This window comes from Megalopta genalis, unplaced genomic scaffold (assembly GCF_051020955.1).
Source record: "Megalopta genalis isolate 19385.01 unplaced genomic scaffold, iyMegGena1_principal scaffold0082, whole genome shotgun sequence".
Classification (NCBI taxonomy): Eukaryota; Metazoa; Arthropoda; class Insecta; order Hymenoptera; family Halictidae; genus Megalopta; species Megalopta genalis.
In genome coordinates this window covers 508,095-534,378 of record NW_027476151.1, presented here as the reverse complement: position 1 = coordinate 534,378, position 26,284 = coordinate 508,095, and the positions used below count along the sequence as shown (strand labels likewise).

Below are 26,284 nucleotides of genomic sequence, written 5' to 3'. Positions count from 1 at the left end.
AACCGAACGAGCCAATCCTTGCAAAATCCGTATGACACGACCGGTCATCGCAGGTACATGTGCTTACCTGATAGCCGGCAGCGGTGGCTAATGGTTTTCCACGGGAGACGTTTTCATACCTGGCGCATCTTTTCCGGTAGTATCCTTTTGTCATTGTTCGTCCTTGCTGATTAGGACGTTCTGTCCTTTAGCAAGGACAGTATAAATAGCCTGCCGATGTCAACGGAAACACTCATTCTGTGATCAGTGCAGCAACAATCAGCAATCAGCAAACAGCAGTGATCAGTGCGAAGACTTCGGCGAATTTTCTCAGTTAATTTTCCCAGTGAAGCATAGTGACAATTTCTTAGTGAACTAAAATGGCATGGTACGTACATTTTTGCTATATTTTTCCGCGAACATTCTTCAGTCACTTGTTTTGACTAATGTTTTCCGTGTGTCGGGTATAAGAAAGAACAATTTATTTTTACGAATTTAAATATTTATAAATAAAATATATTTTTCATCGAGACACGAATCAACCTCTAGTTTGGCCGGATACGGAGAATTCTCTCTAATTGATGCTCGGATAGTGCACGAAGATGGACAAGTCGGGAAGAGGAGATACGATTATTCAAATTTTTGTAAATTGAAATCTTGAAAATTATAACATTTAAATACTAGATAATTTAAAAAATGTACATTTAGAAATCGAAGAACTTAAAAATCGTGAATTTGTAAATCAAAGAATTTAGAGATTGAAATCTTAAAAATTAGATCATATAGAAATCAGCTAACTTCGAAATTGTAAATTTATAAATCAGAGAATTTAAAAACCGTCAATTTGAAAATCGGACGATTCAGACATTGGAATCTTAAAAATCAGAAAGTACAGAAACCAGATAATTTCGAAATTATGAATTTAGAAGTATGCGCATTGAAACATCGTGCCATTCGAAACGGTTGGATCGAGAAATTGCAAGTTTCTCGGAACGGAAAAATGTGTTTAATCCTGGCGTATAAATATTTCCAATTTATTCGCTTATAAAAACGAGTCGTCTACAAAGTTGTCGATTCACCGATAACTATAAAAACGAGCCGCGAGGCTCGAGTAATCGTGTCTCCTCTTCCCAGATTGTCCATTTCTGTGCGTAATCCGAGCGTCAGTTAGGGAGACATTACTGTATCTCCAAACGTTTCTGCAAACTTGATTCGATTAAAGCTTCCGTCGTTTAATATACCGTTTAATATTACTATACCACACGCCATCAGAAGCTGCAAGATACGTGCATACTAATTAATAGTTTCTTTTCGTTCAGTTCCAGAACTACAACTGAATCCTGCATTCAGTGGGGCTCCATAAATGGTGGAGAAATCGAGTTCGAGTCTCTGACGGAGAATACTTTGGAGGGAGCATTAGAAGTAATAAGGAAAAGCTTTTTCCCCAACGAGAGCATCTGCAAAGGCATAAATCTGTTATCGGATCCTTGTAGCGTCAAAGCGCTCGAGGAGGTGTGTTTGGCAGTTACTAGAGACGGTGTCAGCCTTGTCGCAATCGAAGTCAAGACTCAGAAAGTTGTTGGTGTCGTTCTCAATAAAATTAAGAAAATAAAAAGAGATGAAATTGACCCGCGGTGGTTGTGGGGGCAACCACCGTACGATCGACTTCCCCCGATCATCAGGCATCCTCCTGAAATGACTTGGCTTGAGAGCTTCAGAGAAGATTGTGAACATCACACGGCCAATGCCTACCTAGATTTGATGATTGCTATAAACGACCAGATAAATTTATTCGAATATTATGATGTTGATTGTATTATGGAGTGTATGTTCCTGGCTACGCTGCCGGAGATGCAGCAGCAAAATATTGGCGAGAGCTTAGTGTGCTTGTCCGTGGATGTTGCCAATGCGCTGGGTAGTGGAGAAGATGTGAAAGTACCATTAGCCGATACTGGAGGTGATAGTATAATCCGTCATTACCTGGGCGTACCGAAGTTAGTGACTGCCGTCATGACTTGCAATTACGCGCAGATCATCGCGAGGAGGTGCCGCTTTAAGGTCTTTAAAAGGATCAATTACAGGAACTTTGGCTGGGATAACGTACCGTTCCGCGAGAGAATCGGGGATGAGCATCGTGACTTCACTGTAGTAGTCAAGAAAATAAAGAACTTGTACGATTCTTAAAGAAGATATCGCGATATCAAGAAAATTATATTTTATTTAGTATTTACGTGTGTTTAGCACGATTACGATAATATAATTTTGACCGAAGTTGTCAATTATTATCCTCGAAATTATCTTTGGAATTATTAATTTTGAACTTATCATCTTCGAAATTGTTATCTTCGACATTGTGATCATCTTCGACATTATTATCTTCGAAATTATTATCTTCGAAGTGATCCTAGAAATAATTATCTTTGAAATTGTTATCCTAGAAATTATTATCTTTGAAATTGTTATTCTATAAAGTGTTATCTCCGAAATTGTTATCTTTGGAAATATAGATCTCGAAATTATTATCCTTGAAATTATTATCCTTGAAATTATTATCCTTGAAATTATTATCCTTCAAATTATTATCTTTAGAATTATCATCGAAATGATTAAAATAACACCAATTGACCAAAATATATTCGCTATGCATTGCTATTGGAATCTCGTCGATTTATCAATCGACTTATCAATGAAAAGTGTAGAAATAAAACAATGAAATTTATACTTTTCTGCCTGGTTACTCGTCGTTTAAGCCACTTCATGAAGGAACGGAGATCAGGCACTCGCGCATTTGCATCAACATTTGCATTGTTGCGGCGCAACGCCGACGTAAAATAAATAAAGCAAATCGCCGAGAATTCCGGAATTCATAAAGTTCGCACGGAATCGCAGTTATTCTTTTCTGATTATTATTCATGGTCGTGATGAATAAGTCGCGTCCGTTCCTTCGGAACCAACATCTTTTTCTGTGAAATATCAGCGGAACGATGCCGCCGTAGAAACAAATTGGAAATATTTATACGCCGGGATTAAACACATTCTTCCTTTCCGAGAAACTTGCAGTTTCTCGATCCAGCCGTTTTGAAAGGTACGATGTTTCAATGCGCATACTTCTAAATTCACAATTTCGAAATTATCTGGTTTCCGTAGTTTCCGATTTTTAAGATTTCAATTTCTGAATTGTCCGATTTATAAATTCACGATTTTTAAGTCTTCTGATATCTAAATTAACAACTTTGAAATCATTTGGTTTCTAAATTTCCTGATTTTTAAGATTTCAATTTATAAATTCTTCGATTTTTATGTTATTTGATTTTTAAGATTGCAATTTATAAATTCTTTGATTTTTAAATTCACGATTTTTATGTCATTTGATTTTTAAATTTAGAATTTTGAAGTCATCTGATTCCTAAATGTTTTAATTTTTGAGATTCCGATTTCTAAATTCTTCGATTTTCGAATTTGTAATTTTTAATTTTTCAGATTATGGTACCTAAATGTTTCGATTTTTGAAATGCGATATCTTGATTGTTATTTCGGAACAGTTTGTATTCCAATCGGCGATCTATGGATTATTGTAGAGTGGTTTAAACGACGCCGTTATTAACACTGTCCGGAGGTTTGTCGTTTTCACGTTCGAACTAGCCAGCGGTTAATCGAACCTTGGTAATGTCCCGCGTACACGCGGAATTAGAAACGTATAATTCCAATCCAATTCGCCTGCCACGTTGAATTTCATTTACACCGGCGCGACGGCGGTTTTGGTGCGTCCGATTTGATTAGCAGTAACAATTCGGTTGACTGCAGTTTGTTTAGACGATTTAGATTCAATGGATTCAATCCGCGAAGCCGCTCCAAAGGGAAACCGAACGGTTCGCACGATTAGCACTTTTCTTTTCGTTATTAGCTATTGTTATTATCTTGTGTTATTATCCACAGCTTGGTTGTGTTAAATACAAATTGTCTACGTCGATCGCGACATACAAATACAATACTCTATAATATGACCGAATTTGGCTTCCGATGATTCCACCATTTTGCATTTGAATAATGATGTTTCGTCATAAATTTATAAAATTCTATTGCCATTATTAACAATTGATCTTACTTTTCGTAGATTATTATTAAAAGAACAGGATTTGGAACGACTTTATCGCCTAATAAATGCTCTGTGACGAAAGCTAACCCAAAATCGACAATTACTGTTTAGCAACGTACGCTTTCAAAATATGCAAATATCATAATTATACAAAGTTCTCGCTATTAATAATTGTGGCTTGTTAACAATTGTTGTTGTGATAAAATTGTTCGTAATTCATTGTAAATATATTGTCAACAATTGTTGCTGTAATAAAATTGTTCATAATTCATTGTAAATATAATGTTAATAATTTGTATCATTTGTCGTAGACAAATGTATACAAATTCTTGAGCAATTAATAAATTCTCAGTCTGCTTCATTGATAACAAATTTTGCAGTATGTTTTCAATTTCTTTAAAAATAAATATTGAGGCAACGATAAAGAAATGTTCAGAATTTTATGAATATAATACGATGATAAATAAAAAGGGAAGTTTGTAAATACGGATATGTAGTTACAATAGAGGAATAATCAAAGTGGTGCACACATCCGATTGACTGCTGCGTTCTCACTGTAATTTCCGATCCGCGTCGCGATCTAGTGGATTAACAGAAGCTTGCGGTCTCGTGTTAAAACGGATATTAACAGACTGCAACTAAAATAATCAATTAAACCCCTTTAACAGAATTGCATGCAGACGTGAATCCTATTAGCGGCTTTGCTCAGCCTCTAATACATTCGTTATGTAACAGAGTTGCAATCATTGTAGAGAGGATAGCGAATTACATGTTTTTGAAAATCCATTGCTTGAATTTTGAATAATTTCCGTACACAGAAAATGGCATCAAATGGTATAAAATAGCATAAAATTGCCTAAAATTGCATAAAATGGGATAAAGTAGCATAAAATGGTGTAAAATGGCAGAAAATCTAGTGGCAAGGAAAGCTAGTAGATCACTGTTTTTGGTCCCAATGGAAAGAGGAGACTTCATTCTATCAGATCATAGTCATTTCAATCGCTATGAAAAGTTTAAATTATGAGAGAAATGTGAATTTGAAAATAACCAAAAAATTACCATCTCTACTTAGAATGGGGGGTCTTAAAGATACAAAGGCACTAATACTGAATAATCCAAACGGCGCGAAAGCTAAGATTTCACCCTTTGAAATGTATCTAAGGACACCATTTTATAGCTTTTTTTGTTAACAAAGTTACGATATTTTGAATTTCAGGATTTCATTCGGAAGAGAATCCAAGGTGCTATACGATGGCAAACAAAAATCATAGATCAATATTTTCGGGCTCATTCGAAAGGGGAGACTTCGTTCGTTAAAATAATTGTGAACTAAACAATTTTTTGAACCACTCAGACGTATGCGAATATGAGAAATCGACAAGACGGAAACATTTGTATTTACAGTGCAGGGTATTAACGAAATAAAATTTATTAAACAGAAGAATTAAGATGCTACGAAACTGGAAACTTGGACTTTTAAAATGAGTCGAAGAACACCACCCTAAAAAATGTTCGCCTAGAATTCCACGACCTCAGAAATCACACTAACCTTGGACACTTTTTTTCAAAACTGCCATGAATTGGCAACAAAATATCGCAGATCAATGTTCTTGGACTCGTTGGAAAGGGAATACTTCGTTTCACAGAATCACGGTGATTTCGTACGCCGGAGAAACGTTTCGAACATATTAGAAGCACGCGAATTTGAAAAACGACCAACAATGTTCCATTTTCGCTTATCGCTCGAGTTCCATCGAACCATTTTTCGTTTCGTGCGATTTATGGTGTAGTGCCGGCAGTGCACAGAGCCAAAAATATTCGCGCCGAATCGGAAATGTGATTATCATGTTCGCGGTGTCGGTGCCGACGAATGTCGGACAATTTTATTTCATAATTTTAATTGCTCCTGGACAAAATATTCTCCTTTTTATTTTCTGCACTGTGAAACTGCCCCTTTAACAACGACCTCCTGATGTTATTCTATTTTCTTGTATATTCATCAAATTTATCAGATATTAAAATAATGTGTATAATAAAACGTGAACTCTTTATCCCCTTTTCCTATTTTCTTTTAGAGCGGAACAGCCCTTTTTTAATTGCGATATGTAGATGTTACCTTATTTTTTTATATGTTTTAAAAAAAATAATATTAAATTATATGTTATTAAGGAATTTTCAATAAAAGCAAAATGTCGAAGAATTTTCAGAGTTGTTCAATACTGTTGATAATCAAATTTCATCAATTTATTTTGTCAATTGATTATACAAAAACTTGAAATATACAAGCGAATATTTACGCTAATTTTACGCAGAAAATTCTCGACATATGTAAATAACAATCTCAATCGCCTCTCACTTCTCATTCATCATCCGATCATTGAATACATTGATCACGCATCATTCGTTTCCGCATTTATACTAATTATACAATTTTAATAAAAATAATCCCGAAAATATTAAATAAATAATTAAAACTTATTTCAATTATTTTTTTCATTCTTAACACACTCAATACATAGCTTTCTTATTATTAAATAAATGAATTTCCTTATATATCAGGTATGGAATTGTTATGTGTACAGTAAATTCTCCCTAATTGATGCTCAGCTTAGAAACAAAAATGGATAATTTGGGAAGAGAAGATACGATTAATCGAGCCTTGCAACTGGTTTTTATAGTTGCTGACAATCGGTATCTATAAAAAGGAGCTGCAAGGCTCGAATAACCGTATCTCCTTTTTCCAAATTGCCCATTTTTCTTTAGAAGCCGAAAGAAAATTGGGAAGAATTTAATATACAATGTACTATGAATGTATATGGAAACGTGGAAATATCTAAAAAATATGGGTGATACGAACAATGTTTTAAAACGAATATTATAAGATATCGATGATCAGATTCGATGCTTTGTACATGCTATTCAACAAAACTATTTGTTTATACTATTCGTTATTTCTCGATATAATCATCGATTTTTCAAGTTCCATCGTATAGATATTAATCAGTGAGGTATGTAAACACTTTTACAATACAATTCGAAAAGTCGTCGACTAGAACAACCGTGCCTGGGTTAAAGATTCGTTCTCGATGATCGCAAAGGATCGCATCTTAATGTCGATATTTACATCGATTTTTAAGTGAAAAAGAAAGAACTTTTATCATTAAATATATATATATAATAATATAATGCGTGCCATAAACTCGAGGACCGGTCGTAAAAGTATCAAAGTCGAGATCCTGGGTCTGGCCCCTTGAAAGTCCTTATAATTTTACAACCGGTCCTAAGAACCGACCGTTCATGTCACGTATTTGGGTATGCTAGAATTTCTGATTTTAATTTCTGCTTGCCCCCTCCCCCATCGGACAATGTTCTGCCCATCATCAGCACGGCATTCTAGTCTATTGATTACGGGTGAATAATGGTGGGGGAGATTAACCAAGAAATTCTTATTTGTATTCTCTTCGATCGTGAATGGACGTAACGGTACCTTAAGGGGTGAACGTTTCCTCTGCCCAATCCGCTGGAAGGTCCGCGGACTGTACGCATTCTTGTAAATGAACAAGAAAACAATGTACGCAACAATCTACGTTTTCTTGGCTAATGACCGTGCCCGGCCGCTCGGTCTCCCGTGCAATTTACCGTACGGTGCAGTAAATCCACCCTAATTGACGCTCAGATTGTGCACGAATTCTGTTTACACAGCTATACATATATCGATTTACCAGTGAAATTCATGATGTTCGAAATAAAAATCGAGCCGTCGAAAAACTTTCGGTGTTGTTAATTATAATTGTTCAATATTGTTGATAATCATATTTTATCGATTTATAATAGTAAATACTATAAATTATAACAATAGTAAATTCTAGCCGGACTACATAGCTTATGTGTTAATTTTATAGTAATTAATACGAATGTTAATTTCAGCAATGCTAATGCGAAAATTGACAGCAATTTCAATTTCGATGATATTAAATAATATGTTATTAAGGAATTTTCAATAAAAACAAAATGTCGAAGAAATTTCAGAATTGTTGTATACTGTTGATAATCAAATTTCATAAATTTATATTGTCAATGGTTATACAAAAGATTAAAATATACACGCGAATATTTACGCTAATTTCACGCTCAAAATTCTATATATGTAAATAACAATTTCAATCGCCTCTCACTTCTCATTCATCATCCGATCATCGAATACATTGATTTTCACTGCTCACGCATCATTCGATTCCGCAGTTATACCAATTATACAATTTTAATAATAATAACCCCGAAAATATTAAATAAATAATTAAAAATTATTTCAATTATTTTTTTCATTCTTGATACATTAAATACATAGCTTTCTTATTATTAAATAAATGAATTTCCTTATATATCAAGTATGGAATTGTTATGTGTACAGTAAATTCTCCCTAATTGATGCTCAGCCTTAGAAACAAAAATGGACAATTTGGGAAGAGGAGATACAATTATTCGAGCTTTGCGGTTCGTTTTTATAGTTAACGATTGCCACCAACTATAAAAACGAGCCGCGAGGCAACGAAAGCATTCTTTTTGAAAGAAAATTGCTGCTATATTTTTAGACATAATCATTTCAAATTTATATTTATTTATATGTAAAATAAAATTTGTATTCTAAAGATTTCTATGGAATTTCCAATGAAATAATCATCAATTATTAATTAATTGATAATGAAACAAAAATTGAGACAATCTTCAACGAAAAATTTTAATTCTGACCAACGATGCCCTAAAATATTGGTAGCGAAATATATTTCTTGAAATGAGGGACTCGACGAAAACTCGCCTGCGACTCGACTTTTGGTGAACAGATGCGGACGATATATAATACTGTAAAATACTAAAATGTATAAGGGAGAGTAACGTTTTCACGAAAATACTGCTTCGCACGGATAGATCGATATTGTCTACAATTCATCATCGGGAGGACAAGCGCAATACAAATTGAATCATTCGGAAATCTTAATCGTTTCTCATTGGTTTATTTTGAAAATGGTGTTTTTTTTATTTTAAAAAATTTAATTTATTATTTGTATAATATTAATAATTATAATTATACATTTATTATTTAGATAACGATAAGTTATGTACATGCTAAAAATTTCACTGAAATCGGTTGACCTTCGTACGAGCTGTAAATAATTAATGATCGCAAAAATCGCACTTTTTATCAAGAAGTGTGAGAAATTTGCAATTTTTACAATCTTTTAACGTTTGTAACTTACCATTGCGTTAAACGATTTCAATGAAATTTTCAGCATGCGTATAACTTACCGAGATCAACAAGACGCATTTTTTACATTTTCGTTAGATTTCATAATATAAACATCCTTTTTTATTTTTAAATAATTAACCTTCATATTTCAAAAGAAGTATTCGAAATTTATAGATTTTATCATTATTAATAAATATAATTAACTAATGATATATATTGAAATTATTTATAAATATTTTATTAAACATTCATTAGTTAAATATCTCGAAGTTCGAAAAATCGGCAAAATCGGCAAAATTAGCCTAAAAGTGATCAAAAATAGCTTCCTCAGATAAGAAAGTTAAACAACGAGAGACTTTTACTTTGTTTTGTCATTCCAAGCATGTAATAGCAAAATTGAAACATTGTCTATTATACAGGTCCCTCTATGATCTAAAAAAAAATTCAAATCGTCTACTCTAATTTTAAAAAAGTTAAAATTGCGCCTTGAGAAGTGTTCGAATGTCAGTGGGACTCACTGTATACATATAGCTGATGGCCGGTCTCGGCGACCAAGGGTTGTATTCGCGAGGCATTTTCACGCCCGGCATCTTTTTCGCCGGCATTGTTCGTCCTTGACGAATACGAGTTCTCTGTTCTTCAGCAAGGGCGAAATAAAGAGCCCTCCCAAGCATTGGCGGATTAATGCGTACTGGTGCCCGAGGCGCGATACAAAATTGAAATCCCTAATACGCTATGACACGCTATGACAAATAGAGCGATTATTAAAAAAAGTTTTATTTGAAAATAAAAACTTTATTTATGGCATTGAGAAATTAATTTCAATAACAGCTTTTCTGGACTTTTGCTAGTGCACAGTCGAATGCATGTGTAGATTTCAGCTAGCGACTTGCGTTCATTTGTCGCATATGCATTGCATTTATATCATTTTACTACATGAAATAATATCACGTTGTTCGTTTCAACAGACAGCTGTTATATTATGTATAAAAAAATAAAATACTACTAATTTATCAATATGTAATTTAACCAAAGTAATACATGTTTGCTGGCTTTAAATGGACTTACATCATTTTCATAATTAATCAATTGTAATAATCATTTAATTTCAATTATGAAATTTTAAATATCATTCGAAATATATTTTCTATTAATCCATATAATTTTGTTTATTAATAATTACAATAAATAAAATAGGAGTCTCGTTTCTTATTTTGAACGTTAAATATATTTATATATTGTTAAACTTAAAATAAGATATTGTTATTATTTATTTACTCTCTTTATGTGGCGGTGTTTTGAAATAGTCATGATGCACAGGCGTTACATAATGTAATAACTGTTTCATATCCTTATATTTTTCGTATGTAACAGATCTCTCGGCATCGCTATACAAAGATGACATTTGAAAACATTAATTCCACTTGGATATCTCCCGCATCACTATACCTGCAGGAAAATTCTTCATACCATCGAATGCCCCCTTTCATGCTAAACAACTTTTGTAGGAACATGTTTTCGATAACTTCACCCTGTAAATATATCCAATAACAAAGGTACTGTAAATAACCAGGCCCTAATTAGTCCCCGTAGGTTCTGCTTTCCCTTGCAAATCATAATTTTCATCAAGGCTCGGTGCGAGCCTGTTTACGATGGTTCCTTCAATTGACTCATTTCCACTAGCTCGGCCTAATCCGCCGCTTTTCTTTTTCTTTTAATTTAACCGAACGAACCGATCCTTGTAAAATCCGTATGACACGACCGGTCATCGCAGGTACACGTGCTTACCTGATAGCCGGCCGCGGTGGCTAATGGTTTTCCACGGGAGACGTTTTCATACCTGGCGCATTTTTTTTCGGGTAGTATCCTTTTGTCATTGTTCGTCTTTGCTGATTAGGACGTTCTGTCCTTTAGCAAGGACAGTATAAATACCCTGCCGATGTCAACGGAAACACTCATTCTGTGATCAGTGCAGCAGTGATCAGTGCGAAGACCTCGGCGAATTTTCTCAGTTAATTTTCCCAGTGAAGTATAGTGAGAATTTCTTAGTGAACTAAAATGGAATGGTACGTACATTTTTGCTATATTCTTCCGCGAACATTCTTCAGTCACTTGTTTTGACTAATGTTTTCCGTGTGTCGGGTATAAGAAAGACAATTTATTTTTACGAATTTAAATATTTATAAATAAAATATATTTTTCATCGAGATATGAGTCAACCTCTATTTTGGCCGGATACGGAGAATTCTCCCTAATTGACGCTCGGATAGTGCACGAAGATGGACAAGTTGGGAAGAGGAGATACGATTATTCAAATTTGTAAATTGAAATCTTGAAAATTAGAAAATTTAAATACTAGATAATTTAAAAAATGTACATTTATATATATAGAAATCGGAGAACTTAAAAATCGTGAATTTGTAAATCAAAGAATTTAGAAATTAAAATGATAAGATTTAGAAAATTTGGGAAGCAGATGATTTAAAAATTTGTAAATTTAAGAGTCGGAAATCTTAAAAAGCGTAAATGCAGAAATCAAACAATTCAGAAATTGAAACGGTAAGAACTAGAACATTTAGAAACCAGTTGATAACAATTAAAATTTCAGAAAACTGAAAAATCGTGAATTTATAAATCAAAGAATTTAGAAATTGAAATCTTAAAAATTTGATCATATAGAAATCAGCTGACTTCGAAATTGTAAATTTATAAATCAGAGAATTTAAAAACCGTCAATTTGATTTGAATTGGAATTGGAATCTTAAAAATCAGAAACTACAGAAACCAGATAATTTCGAAATTATGAATTTAGAAGTATGCGCATTGAAACATCGTGCCATTCGAAACGGATGGATCGAGAAATTGCAAGTTTTTCGGAACGGAAAAATGTGTTTAATCCTGGCGTATAGATATTTCCAATCTATTCGCTTATAAAAACGAGTCGTCTACAAAGTTGTCGATTCACCGATAACTATAAAAACGAGCCGCGAGGCTCGAGTAATCGTGTCTCCTCTTCCCAGATTGTCCATTTCTGTGCGTAAATCGAGCGTCAGTTAGGAAGACATTACTGTATCTCCAAACGTTTCTGGAAACTTGATTCGATTAAAGCTTCCGTCGTTTAATATACCGTTTAATATTACGTGCATACTAATTAATTGTTTCTTTTCGTTCAGTTCCAGAACTAATACTGAATCCTGCATTGAGTGGGGCTCCATAGAAGGTGGAGAAATCGAGTTCGAGTCTCTGACGGAGGATACTTTGGAGGGAGCATTACAAGTAATAAGGAAAAGCTTTTTCCCCAACGAGAGCATCTGCAAAGCCGTAAATCTGATATCGGCGCCTTGTAGCGTCAGAGCGCTCGAGGAGCTCTGTGTGGAAATTGCTAAAGACGGTGTCAGCATTGTTGCAGTCGACGTCAAGACTGGGGAAGTTGTTGGTGTTGTTCTCAATAAAATTAAGATATTGAGAGATCATCCGATGCCGAGAGATCCTGTAACTAACCCGCGACGTCCGTGTGGGCGCCCACCGTTTCGTCGACATCGCCCGGTCCTCTGGCGACCTTGCCAAAAGAGTTGGCTTGAAAGATTCAAGGATAATTGCGTACATCACCGGGCCAGGGGCTACGTAGATTTTCTGATTGCTATACACAGCAAGATAAATTTATTCAAATATTATAATATTGATTGTATTATGGAGTTGATGTTCCTGGCTACGCTGCCGGAGATGCAGCAGCGAAAAATTGGCGAGGGCTTAGTGTCCGTGTCCGTGGAGGTTGCCAATGCGCTGAATAATGGACAGCAAGTGAAAGTACCGATATCTGACACTGGAATTAATAGCGTGATCCATAATTTTCTGAGCATACCGAAGTTAGTGACTGCAATCATGACTTCCAATTACGCGCAGATCATCGCGAGGAGGTGCCGCTTAAAGGTCTTGGAAAGGATTAATTACAGGGGCTTTCGTTATAGTGACGTATCGTTCCGCAAGAGAATAGGGAAGGAGCATCGTGACTTCACTGTTGTAGCCAAGAAAATAAAGAACTAATCGACGGTTCAGAAGATATCGCAATGTCAAGAAAATTATATTTTATTTAGTATTTGCTTGTATTTAACAGGATTTCTATAATTTCGACCGAAATTGTCAATTATTATCTTCGAAATTATCATCTTTGAAATTATTAATTCTGAAATTATCATTTTCGAAATTGTTATCTTCAAAATTGTTATCTTCGACATTGATATCTTCGAAATCATTATCTTCGAAATTACTATCTTCGAAATTATTACCTTCGAAATTATCCCAGAAATTATTCTAGAAATTATTATTTTTGAAATTGTTATCCTAGAAATTACTATCTTTGTAATTGTTATTCTAGAAAGTGTTGTCTCCGAAATTGTTGTCTTTGGAAATATAATTCTCGAAATTATTATCTTTGAAATTATTATCCTTGAAATTATTGTCATTAAAATTATCATCGAAATGATTGAAATAACACCAATTGGCTAAAATATATTCGCTATGCAATCTCGTCGATGTAACACTTATCAATGAAAAGTGTAGAAACAAAACAATGAAATTTATACTTTTCTGCCACGTTTCTCGTCGTTTCAGCCACTTCATGAAGGAACGGAGATCAGGCACTCGCGATCGGGCACTAATACTAAATAATCCAAACGGCGCGAAAGCGAAGATTTCACCCTTTGAAATGTATCTAAGAACACCATTCTACAGTTTTTTTTGTTAACAAAGTTACGGTATTTTGAATTTCAGAATTTCATTCGGAAGAGAATCCAAGGTGCTATACGATGGCAAACAAAAATCGTAGATCAATACTTTCGGGCTCATTCGAAAGGGGAGACTTCGTTCGTTAAAATAATTGTGATTGCGTTTGCCAAACAATTTTTTGAACCACTCAGATCTATGCGAATATGAGAAATCGACAGGACGGAACCATTTTTATTTACAGTGCAGGGTATTAACGAAATAAAATTTATAAAACAGGAGAATTAAGATGCTACGAAACTGGGAAATTGGACTTCTAAAATGAGTAGAAAAACACCACCCTACGATATTTTTTAACGAAGTTATGGTATTCTGAATTTCGAAAAATGTTCGCCTAGAATTCCACGACCTCAGAAATCACATTAATCTTCTATACTTTTTTTCAAAACTGCTATAAATTTGCAACAAAGTATCGCAGATCAACGTTCTTGGATTCGTTGGAAAGGGAATACTTCGTTCCACAGAATCACGGTGATTTCATACGCCGGAGAAACGTTTCGAACTTATCAGAAGCACGCGAATTTGAAAAATGACCAACAAAGTTTCATTTTCGCTTATCGCTCGAGTTCCATCGAACCATTTTTCGTTTCGTGCGATTTATGGTGTAGTGCCGGCCGTGCGTAGAGCCAAAAATATTCGCGCTGAGTCGGAAATGTGATTATCATGTTCGCGCGACCTTTACGAAGGCGGCTGGCCACCCCCGGCCGCCGAAATTCAATTGGTCCAGCAAGTTTCGGTTGATCCAGCGAATCAGAATTTGGTGAAATATCGTTGGCGCACTTGTAACAATGACACGGAGTCACTACAGCTTCAGATGATCGCGATTAGGGCAAATTTCGCAGGAGTTAAACGATTACGCTGATTCTGGCTCGTGAGCACGCGTCGCGACGGATAATTTACGATTTTTCGATGATTTTTATGTCGAAATTATGAATGTCGGACAATTTTATTTCATAATTTTAATTGCTCCTGAACAAAAAATTTTCATCCCCTTTTTATTTTCTGCACGGTGAAACTGCCCCTTTAACAACGACATCCTGATGTTATCCCATTTTCTTGTATATTTTGCAAATTTATCAGGTATTAAAATAATGCGTATAATAAAATTTGAACTTTTTATCCCCTTTACCTATTTTTTTTTAGAGCGGAACAGCCCCTTTTTAATTGCGATATGTAGATGTTACCCTATTTTTGTATATGTTATCAAAATTCTCATGACATTAAAAAGCTGTTTATAACATAAATTAAATTTTTCATGCCTTCCTTACTTTCTTCAGGGTGAAACTACCGCCTTAATAACGACGTCTAGATATTACCTATCTCCATGTTTATTTCTAAAATTTTACCGTATATTAATAAAATATTTGCAGTGAAAATTAAATGTTTCATCCCTTTTTATTTTTCGTAGTACGAAACTACCCCCTGAATGAATGTGGTATCTTGTAGATGTTTCCCTCTCTGCATAATTATTTCTACAATTTTATTGGATATTAAGAAATTACTTCCAGCGAAAATTAGATTTTGCACCCCTTTTTATTTTCTTTGAGATAGAACTTCCATATTTTTAAAATTGCACCAGATATTAAAAAAATTTAAGATAAAAATTTAAAGATATTAAAAAATTGAATTTCTTTCCTTCGTTTATATTTTTAAGGGTAAAACTATCCCCTCCTTGCTCGAATGATATATATTCGATATGTACTAAATATTCAAAAATATGTTACAATAAAAATTGAATATGTTGTCATTTAAAACAATGCAGTCATATAATGTAACAAATATAAATTTTCTGTCTCGTGTAGAATTTATTAACGACAGAGTATGCTAATCAACATGACAATGAAAGAAATCGTATTTCAAGGGGTTAATTACGTCGGAGAATCTGTAAAATTTTTTCTCCGAGGAATTTATAAATAGCCCGAGGCTATACGAATATTAAAAACTTTATAATGAAGGGATCGGAATAGTTGAATTTTGTGGAAGGGTAATTATTCCTCAGACGAAGTTTGGTTGTTGACAGGAACAGCGATTCTTCGAACGAAATTTAAAATAAAAATTGAAATATCATAAGAATTTTATATTGTTCAACATTGTTGATAATCATATTTTATCAATTTATAATGGTAAATAATATAAATTATAACAATAGTAAGTTCTAGCCAGACCACATAGCTTATGTTAATTTTATAGCAATTACAATTTGAACGACACCAGTTAATGTTAGATTAATACGAATTTTAATTTCAGCAATGCTAATGCGAAAATTTACAGCAATTTGAATTTCGATGATATTAAATGATATGTTATTAAGGAATTTCAATAAAAGCAAAATGTCGAAGAATTTTCAGAGTTGTTGTATACTGTTGATAATCAAATTTCATCAATTTATATTGTCAATTGATTGTACAAAAAATTAAAATATACACGCGAATATTTACGCTAATTTCACGCACTATATTCTCGACATATGTAAATAACAATCTCAATCGCCTCTCACTTCTCAATCATCAGCCGATCATTGAATACATTGATTTTCACTTCTCTCGCATCATTCGATTCCGCAGTTATATCAATTATACAATTTTAATAAAAATAATCCCGAAAATATTATATAACTAATTAAAAATTGTTTCAATTATTGTTTTCATTCGTGATACACTAAATACGTAGCTTTCTCGTTATTAAATAAATGAATTTCCTTGTATATCAATTATGGAATTTATATACATCCATATTTCGGTTTCGTGAAATACTAAATAGAATTGATTCTCATATTATACAATAATTGAATTTTCGAACGTGATAATTATGGCATGGAACTCTTGGGAATTATAGCTGTGTTTGATTATTGAAGCACATTAGCGAGCCGAGAGATGACCAAGCAATATTAATTATAATTTCGAAAGTTTTCTTTTCGAAAGAAAATTACTGCTATATTTTTAGACACAATTTTTTTAACTTTATATTTATGTATATATGTACAAGAAAACTTTAATTCTGAAGATTTCTACTTAATTACCAATGAAATAATTATCAATTATGAATGATTTGAAAATTAAATAAACATTGAGACAATCTTTAACAAAAATGTATGTGTACATATCCATTTATTACTAATGATTTTATTCTCCACGATCTTCATGAAACTTCTTTGAAAATAGGTTTTAATAATTATTTCATATAAGTTCGTAACTAAAATAAATATTATAATTAAAATAAATATATTTATTTATGGAAAATGTTTTCTGTTCTTGATTTTCACGTAACTTCAACCAATGTAATATTTAATTATCATTACACATAAATTCAATTTAAATGAATGTTGAAATAATCGTAAGAATAATACGCGGTTGTATTTGTTTATAGAAGGTGATTTTCTCTCGTTAATTTTCATCGAACTGCAGAGGAAATAATAATAATTATTATTATTATTATGAACAAATTTCATTAAAATGGTTCCCAATTATTAAAAGGAGAATACGTTCGATAATGAATTTCTCCTGACGAATTGCACAGAGATTATTACAACAACAAATGTATATTTTATATAGACATGTAAAATCAGTGGCCTAATCGAAGCTTATCAAACATTCACGAAACCAGTACGAAATAATCCTTGCGCTGATAGCTGGCTCATTATCAATCCATCAAATCCATAATCCCCTATGCAACAAATACGACGTGAACTCGAAAGTCGATCATTCTCTTTCTCGTCGATCAATACCGTTGAGAGTTTCGCAAAATTTTCCGCGAAAATCTCGCATCAAACATAATTCCGCTATTCGAGTTTAGTTAAATGTGAATTCGAGCCGAATGATTTCGCACGATCCATCAAATGATAAATGTCGTCGACTGTAGAAATACTATACATTAAAAAATCACAGCAGAAGCTCAATGATTGTAAGAATCGTTGTAATACATGGAAGAATTCCGATACATGCAAAATACAATTAAGAAGAAAATGATAGAAATATTAGAAACTTGACGAAATACAATAATCAAATATAAAGATAGTAAAATGTAGAAACTATATAAATTCAGTAATCAAATGTAGATATATTCAAATATGGATACTATTTATTATATATTACTATATATATTATATTTATTATATTATTATATTATAATATAGATTATTAATATACAACAAATATAAAATTTACTGAATTTTTGAATTCATGTAGCTTCTACATTTTAGTATTTTTATATTTGGCTATATGTATAAACAATATAAATAGAGTATACATAATAAATAAAGAAATATTAAAAATATAAAAACTGCACGAATGTAATAATCAAATATAGAAATACTAAAGCCATAGAAACCACTAAAATGCAACTGGCGAATATAGAAACACTAAAATATAGAAACTACGTAAATGGAATAGTCAAATACACAAGAACTAAAAATTTAAAAATTATGAAAGATGCAAAATAGGGGAAAACTATAAAAAAAGACCGGTGTAAGTTGTGATTACGAAAAATATAGAGTCTACAGAAAATGCAATAGTCAAATATACAAGTACTAGAAATTTAAAAATTGTAAGATATGTAAACTGGGGGAAAACTATAAAAAATACCCGCTGTAAATCGTGGTAGTACTAATATAAATGACAAATAAAATTAATAACTAATTACCAATGATCAAATATAGAAATACCAAAAATTTTAGAAAGTGTAGAAGATATAAAATAGGCGGGGAATATAACAAACAATATTATAAATGATAAAATTTTCGTTATCATCATTTTACACTTTTAAACATTACACGAAGCAAAATTGTGTAACTTAACAAAAAAAAAATTATTGTGTGTGTATTATACTATTTTCTATATTTAATATACATATAATTGGGTTGATGGTTTTAATCAATCATCTTCTCCTAATAGCATGTAATTACAGTCGCATTACAATATTCATCATACTCCAATCACAATCACAAATGGCGAGTTCTAATTACATTACAGCCAATATCGTATAATATTATATGTACATAGTCACCTTGTCACCGTCCACTCACCACAAACCACATCCAGTCTCTCACGAAATCAATATTAGCTTATAAGAAATTTATATTTCGACAACAGGAAACAATAATACCTCTCATCATATTAGTTTATGTCAATTTAACAGCAATTTGAATTTTAACGACACTAATTAATGTTAGGATAATATGAATTTTAAGTTCGAGAATATAATATTTTAATATATATAATAACATATATAATAATAATTTAATAATATTTTTTGTACAGAACTTCAACTCTCATGCTATTAAATAATATTTTTTGTTCAGGTATTAAAGCTCCAATAATATTGAACGGAATTATAATAACATCGATACGAATTTTATATTAAATTTATGGGATATATGATGCTCAATGTTATATTTTCATATGATATTGTTTAAAATTGTCTCATATTGTTCTTTTTAACAATGTTTGTTATATGACGTACAATGATTATTTATTGATATCACATTTATGAGGAATTTAGATATCAATAATTACTATCGCATAAATAACGATAACTAGATTGTTGCATCATTAAAATATTTGAATAATACAACGAGGAACTCAAATTTCCATGATTTTAAATAATGTTTAATTTATTAGGAATTCCAGGATCAATAACATTATACACAATGTAATCGTACTAAACCATTCTTATTAGGTTAATGCATAATTTAATACGGTAATAATGTATTAAATGCTGCAGCAATAAAAAAATATAAAAAATGTAAATTTGATAATATTATTAATTATATATATTTTATATATAAATATATATATATATAATTAATAAAATATTATTAAATTAACATTTTTTATATTTTATAATATATAATTATAATTATGTATATATATATATATATATATATATATATATATATATATATATATATATATATATATATATATTATACTGTATATTATACTAAATTATTATATCGTGTATTATATAGTATAATTAAATACATTTATACTGTATATCATACTAAAAACTGTACATTATATATAATATAATGTAATACATTAAATACTATTTCTAGTATTTTACATAATTGCCAAAAGCTGAGTAATTAAATTATGTTACGTTCGCTATCAGCATAGTTATATTTATTGTATTTATTGCATTAAATACATTGTATCATCTTACGCGACATGATGAAAATGCCGCCAAAGTGAAGGCATCAATTCTCTAAATATCATGCTATGTGCTATAATTTTAAATAATTATATTCAGAACATTAATATGACGTTCTTTATGCTGCGGGCGAACGTGTTAAGCAATGATCCAAACGCCACGGGTTGAAATGACCTCGACGGTCCATAAACCAAAAATAATATTCTTCGTAATTGATCGCATTTTTTAATTCGAATCTTAACCGTTAGAAGCGATACGCAATTTCAATCCGTTCCTTTTAACGCTGCCAAAAACCTGTTCCCAGTCACGTCCCACCAAAATTGATATTCCCCGCCGTCGCCACAAATTTCCAATAAACTCGCCGCACCAACAGCGCCGCCGAAACCGAAGAAGGAAAACTCGATCGACACTCGCGTGTTTCCCGGTAACGAATCGTCGCTTTCGCCACTCCAACCACGAGTGCAAACACTACGTGGCTGCATCACCGACACCTTTAGGTGCTGGATCGGGGTGGGGTGGGGGGTCGTCGTTGGTGTTCGCTAAAGGTTGCCTCTGTGTTGTAAATAAACGGCGCGACCCGATCGTACTGAAGATAGAAGCCAATCATCCAGCAGGATTTCTGGTTTCCTTTAGTTCCGTCCCCCTCCACCGCTTTCTTCCGTACCTTATGGAGCATAGCAGTACTATCCCCCCCCCCAAAAAAAATTTGCCGGAAAGCGATATTCGGAGTACGTATAGACTAACGGTCGTAAGACGTTGCCCGCGACCATCGAAACCGTCTTCCGACGGTTAATCCGATACATGGAGTTGCGAAATTTCAGCGACACGGTTGTTTTTATGTTTCTGGTCTCCTGACTTCTGCGAACGGCGGATTACGATCGCCGGATATCCATCTCGGTGGACGTAGAATAAAGCAGACCCGATTTTCTGAAGCTTCGCAGATTATGGTATTCGGAAATAAAAGAATTTCGTAGCTTGCTTTCAAGAGCCTTTTAGAGTGTAACGTACGGAGAATCTTCCCACGAATTTTTTATATTCCCTCCTGAAGGCATACGCCAGGCTGGCGCCAGCCAGCCGGGGATTCATTTGTATATCGCGAGTCGAGTACCTCCGAGAGAGTACGACGACGAACATTTCTGGAGTCGGACCACATAGGATCATCCCCACTACCATTTTTCCACAGAAAAACTGACTATATAAAGGGCCCAAACGCGACCGGGAATTGGGCTAGTTTCGAGTCATTCGTCGACGCGGAAACATTAGTAACATCGAGTTTCAATTCTTCTTCCGCGAAAACTTACTTACAGTTGTAAAACCCAACGCGTAATAATTTAGTTTTTACCAGTTTTCTTTGGTTTCAAGTTTAATCATTTCCACCTCCTGTTTCAAACCAGTAGTTGGTATAACCCACCAAGATATATCTTAACCGCTCGAGGTATATCTTTATTTCTTTTCTAACCCTAATATCAATTTCTCCAAACACCTTATCCTAATTTTAAAGGTAGCTACCCGTGTCGAAATAAACATCGGCTGGTCTACGCACCTCATCCAAAAATTCCAATTACATGCAACCTCCGGCCACCCAAACTGCCTGGCCCTCGGCTCGTAACAAGAGCATGATAAGACGAGTAGTATTGTGGTCATTTAATCCTGAGATAGTAGCGTCTGAAAGCAGAGGAACTTAAATATTTTTGATAAATTATTTTCGTTTAATTTTAAATAGAATCGTACGTGTTTTGATGAAGGGCGAAGAAACGAATCCAACAAGTATAATGATTGAATACTTTCGATTGTTTAACCTCGATATGTTTGCGTTTGAAAGTTGATTACTTAATGTTTCGGACACGATATTGTTACAAGAATTATATCTCTTTTTTAATGTTTATGATAATATTGTTACGGCGACTTGTCCAAATCAAGTGGCTGTAATGTGAAACAGCCCTGTTGTGAACACCTCCTTAAAGAATAATAGAAGAGAGGGGTTGCCACGGAGGTGTGTTATCAACGGACAATCGAAGAGTCGGGATCGGACCGTCGAGCGGTCCAAAGATCTCAAACATAATTGAATTGAGTTGTATTATAATTTATGTACTTTATTGTAAATAAAATGCCGCGACGCGAAAGAAATGCAGTAATTCGCAACAATATTATTGAATCAATTGTTTTCTCATATAATAAAGCACTCCTTAAAGTAAGTAGAAACATAAATTTTGTTTATTTATTGCACATGTCCTTTTGTATAATAAGCGATAAACAAGATAGTGACGAAATTTAACGTCACAAAAATAATCGGACAGTCCGTAGGTATAGGTGAACTAGTTTTTATCGATGGTATTATGGATAAAATGAAATATTTGGACATTTTTTAAAGAAAATTTAATTACAAGTGTTATAAATATGGGTGTACGTACAGTTTTAAGTTTTATTAGGACAGTGATCCTAAACACAAGGTCAGAATTGTACAGGAATATTTGTTAAACAATTGTCCAAAAGTACTGCATCCTTCTCCTCAATCGCCTGATTTAAATCCAATTAAAAATTTATGGGATCAACTGGACCACAAAATTCGTACAATACTTACAAAGACAACAACAAAGATAAAACAACGTTTGTTAGACGAATGGAAACGAATTTCGTCGGATTATTTAAATAAAGTCATCTGTAACATGCCCAAGCGATTACATGAAGTAATAAAACAAAAGGGTCAACCGACAAAATATTAATATTATGATAACGTGATTAAAAAGATTTTCATTTTATATAAAATTAATGTAATTCATTCACTGTCCGAATATTTTTGTGACGTTAAATTTCCTCACAATCTTGTTCATCGCTTATTATACAAAAGAACATGTGCAATAAATAAACAAAATTTATGTTTCTACTTACTTTGTATGAGAAAACAATTGATTCAATAATACTATCATAAACAATAAAAAGGAGCAATTGTTCTTGTATCAATATCGTGTCCGAATATTAATGCGAGTCACTGTATATATTCATTATACTCGTTGCATTTGTCTTTCGATGCTCTACAAGAATATCGGTAACAATATACAGAGTGTTGTATAAAAGTGTGCTGGAAACAGGAGTAGTCCTCAGGAGTAGTATCTTTTTTTCAGATACAAATATCAAGCGGATTACGAAAAAAAAACGAAAAAATGGACGTCGGATCTGTTGTACATACGAAAACCACACAATGGAGCGATAGAAAAAGACATATCCCTAGTTAACAATACATATGTAACAATAATTTAAACAATATTTATAATTGATTATGTTTTTCTTATTACATTGTCTATAATCATATTGTTCATAACTGATAATATTCTTTATTACTACTTTAGACAATATATTTGTACTACGTGACCTATAATATTATTTAAAAAAAATTGGTTAAGTAAACATTTTTATCACAATTAAATACAAAAATTACTTAACACGAAGATCGTCGTATGAAATTTTATATTCCAATCATATAATTGTAGTCAAAAATCGTAGGCAAATATTGTAGCTAAAATAGAAAAATATTGACATCCACAAAAAATAAGTACTTGGTCAATGAAAATATATAAAGTAAAATGTACAACTAAAATGTTTAGAATAAAATGTTCAAACAAACTGTTCGATAAACATGCTTAAAATAAAATGTTCAACTAAAATGTGTAAAATAAAGTATTCACAACCAATATGTTTAAAATGAAGTGTTCAAAATAAAATGTTCAACTAAAATTAACATCTACGAAAAATAAGTTCGAAACAATGCTTGTGTACGTCGATAGCGTCTGGTGTCGCATTTCGTATCGACAGCGCATTCAAATTCAGGAAACCTCGAAAACATGAAAACACCGATTTTCATAAAAGTCGCACGAAGTTGTGGATTGTGGCCAACTCTTTGAGCGAAAAGTGCGACGTGTGGCGTCGGGTGTCATCTGTCGAAGGAACGTGCAAACGTCGGAATACAAAAATTCTCCCCTCCACACTCTCGCCGATCCCATCGCACACTCTAACCGCCATTTCTGGCGCGGCTCCTATCGGGTCCCTTATTTCGTCGACGAAAAAATGGGGAGGTGGGTGAACTGGAAGAATGCAGTCTCAAGCCTCCGCGACCTAACCCAGTGAAATGAATTGGAGGATCGTGCCCCGACCGTGAAAATCGACGCCAGAAAAATATTTTCCTGGCCTTCGTGCTCCGGGCAACGAACGATGCCGATCTTTTGCGTAAGCCGCTTCCAGATATCTCGCAGAGTCGCTGAGATCGCTCGGTCCCCGAAAAATTCCGTTGGAAAAGTCGTTCGCCCATCGATAGCAAAGATTTCTCGCAGACGGAAGTGGTCACGATTTTTTTTCTTGCGGATTTTAGGGTCGAAGGTTTAGGTTAGGTGGACGGGTTTTTATGGAGCTTGGTGGATGGCGTATGAAATGGAGGGTTCGGGGTGTAGTGAAAAAAAAAGATTGCAAATTGAATTGATATTTTATATTGCTAGTAATAATAAAATTTTTTATTTCATTAAAAAATCATTCAAATAATTCGACAAATTATTTATTTATTATTGCAAATGATAAAAAAAATATTTATTATGCAAATAAAATGTTATTTTTCATTTGGGTTTTAGAGAGGGACGAAAAGATTTAGAATACTATTTGCGCTGATATACATATGTATACTTAGTGAATAAATTTAGGATAATGTAAATTAAAGGGTTGGAACTTGAGTTCCAATATATCAATTACTAAAGAATTGAATTTGTATTACAAAGTTTCAATTATTTAAATCTCAAAATTTTAATTTTTTTAATTTTAATTTAAATATTAAGTTACACTTCTGCTTATGTCTACATGCTCCTATGTATTCAATAAATAGATTTTGGCTAGATTTTCTTTCTAATGTAAATTAAGGGTTGTTGACCAAGGTGATAATTACTGAAGGGGTGAATTCGGAGTGCATAGTTAATATTTAAAATAATTTCGAAATATTGATGAGTATTGATTTATTTTTGTCAATAGATTTAAGCTAGAACTCCATTTCCTTATAAATTTAAAGGTCCAGGGTTAATGACTGACGTGTATTAGTTACTGCTGAAGTAAATTTGGGGTGTAAGGTGAGTATTTTAAATTACTGTGAAATATTCACGAATGCTGATTTCAGTCAATAAAGGTCCGGCTTCCCTTTTCGATGTGAATGGAATGGTCGAGGGTTAATGACCGATTGATCGTGGGCAAAGTGAACATTTACAATCATTCCGGAATATTTCTGCATGCCGACGTATTTTTATAAAATCGACTTAGACCAGGTTTGCTAATACATTTCTATTAAATACGTTAAATAAATTTAAGTTAGCTTTCCTTTATTTTCTGAATCAGGGCGCCGAGGCTTGATGATAAAGATATCAACTATTGAAAGGGTGATTTTGAGGTGCAAAATTGACAGTTAAGATTATTCTAAGACACTCCCTGCGCTCTGATAATATTTTCTTGTCTACACGTATTCTGTAAGCAAGGGTTCGAGGTTCCCCTCTTGTACACAAGTTACCCAAAGGGGTGAGTTTGGGGTGCAAAGTTGGCAGTTTGTATTATTTTGGAAAGTTTGTTGATACTAATATTATTTATGTCATGTAAATTTCGGCTGGGTTCTCCTCTTTTTAATGTAAATCAGCTGGTTGCGGGGCGGTGTTGTACATCTAATTTACAGTAGGGACGAATTTTGGGGTGGAAAATTCACATAATTTTCGGAAGCTCGCAGATACTTACATATCTTTATTATGTAAGTTCATGTTGTACTTCCCTTTTAATATAAATCGGGGGATTGAGGGTTGAAGCTTCAAATGTTGATTGCCGAAAGGGTGAATTAGGGGTAGAAAGACTACGGTCTAAACTATTCCAAGATATTTCTTCGTTCTTAGAAAAATTAATTGACTAAATGTGTCGTAAATTAGCTTCCCAATATGCGTGCAAGGGTTGAGTGCGGTATGTTTAAGGCATCAGTTACTAGAAGGGTGAATTTAGGGTGCGAGGGTTTACGTAGTTTCCGAGGA

At 33.2% G+C, this 26,284-nt stretch overlaps 2 protein-coding genes across 2 annotated transcripts; both read left to right on the top strand.

Annotated features, from left to right (window-relative positions):
- The first annotated feature begins 252 nt into the window (after positions 1-252).
- Positions 253-7,472, top strand: LOC143262000 (uncharacterized). The gene is made up of 3 exons (XM_076528022.1): positions 253-367; positions 1,299-1,661; positions 7,397-7,472. Exons 1-3 carry the CDS (start codon positions 360-362, stop codon positions 7,470-7,472), a joined length of 447 nt encoding a protein of 148 aa, XP_076384137.1. The 5' UTR covers positions 253-359.
- A 3,818-nt stretch (positions 7,473-11,290) lies between these two features.
- Positions 11,291-26,249, top strand: LOC143261999 (uncharacterized). The gene is made up of 3 exons (XM_076528021.1): positions 11,291-11,386; positions 12,494-13,186; positions 26,186-26,249. Exons 1-3 carry the CDS (start codon positions 11,379-11,381, stop codon positions 26,247-26,249), a joined length of 765 nt encoding a protein of 254 aa, XP_076384136.1. The 5' UTR covers positions 11,291-11,378.
- Positions 26,250-26,284: the final 35 nt, after the last annotated feature.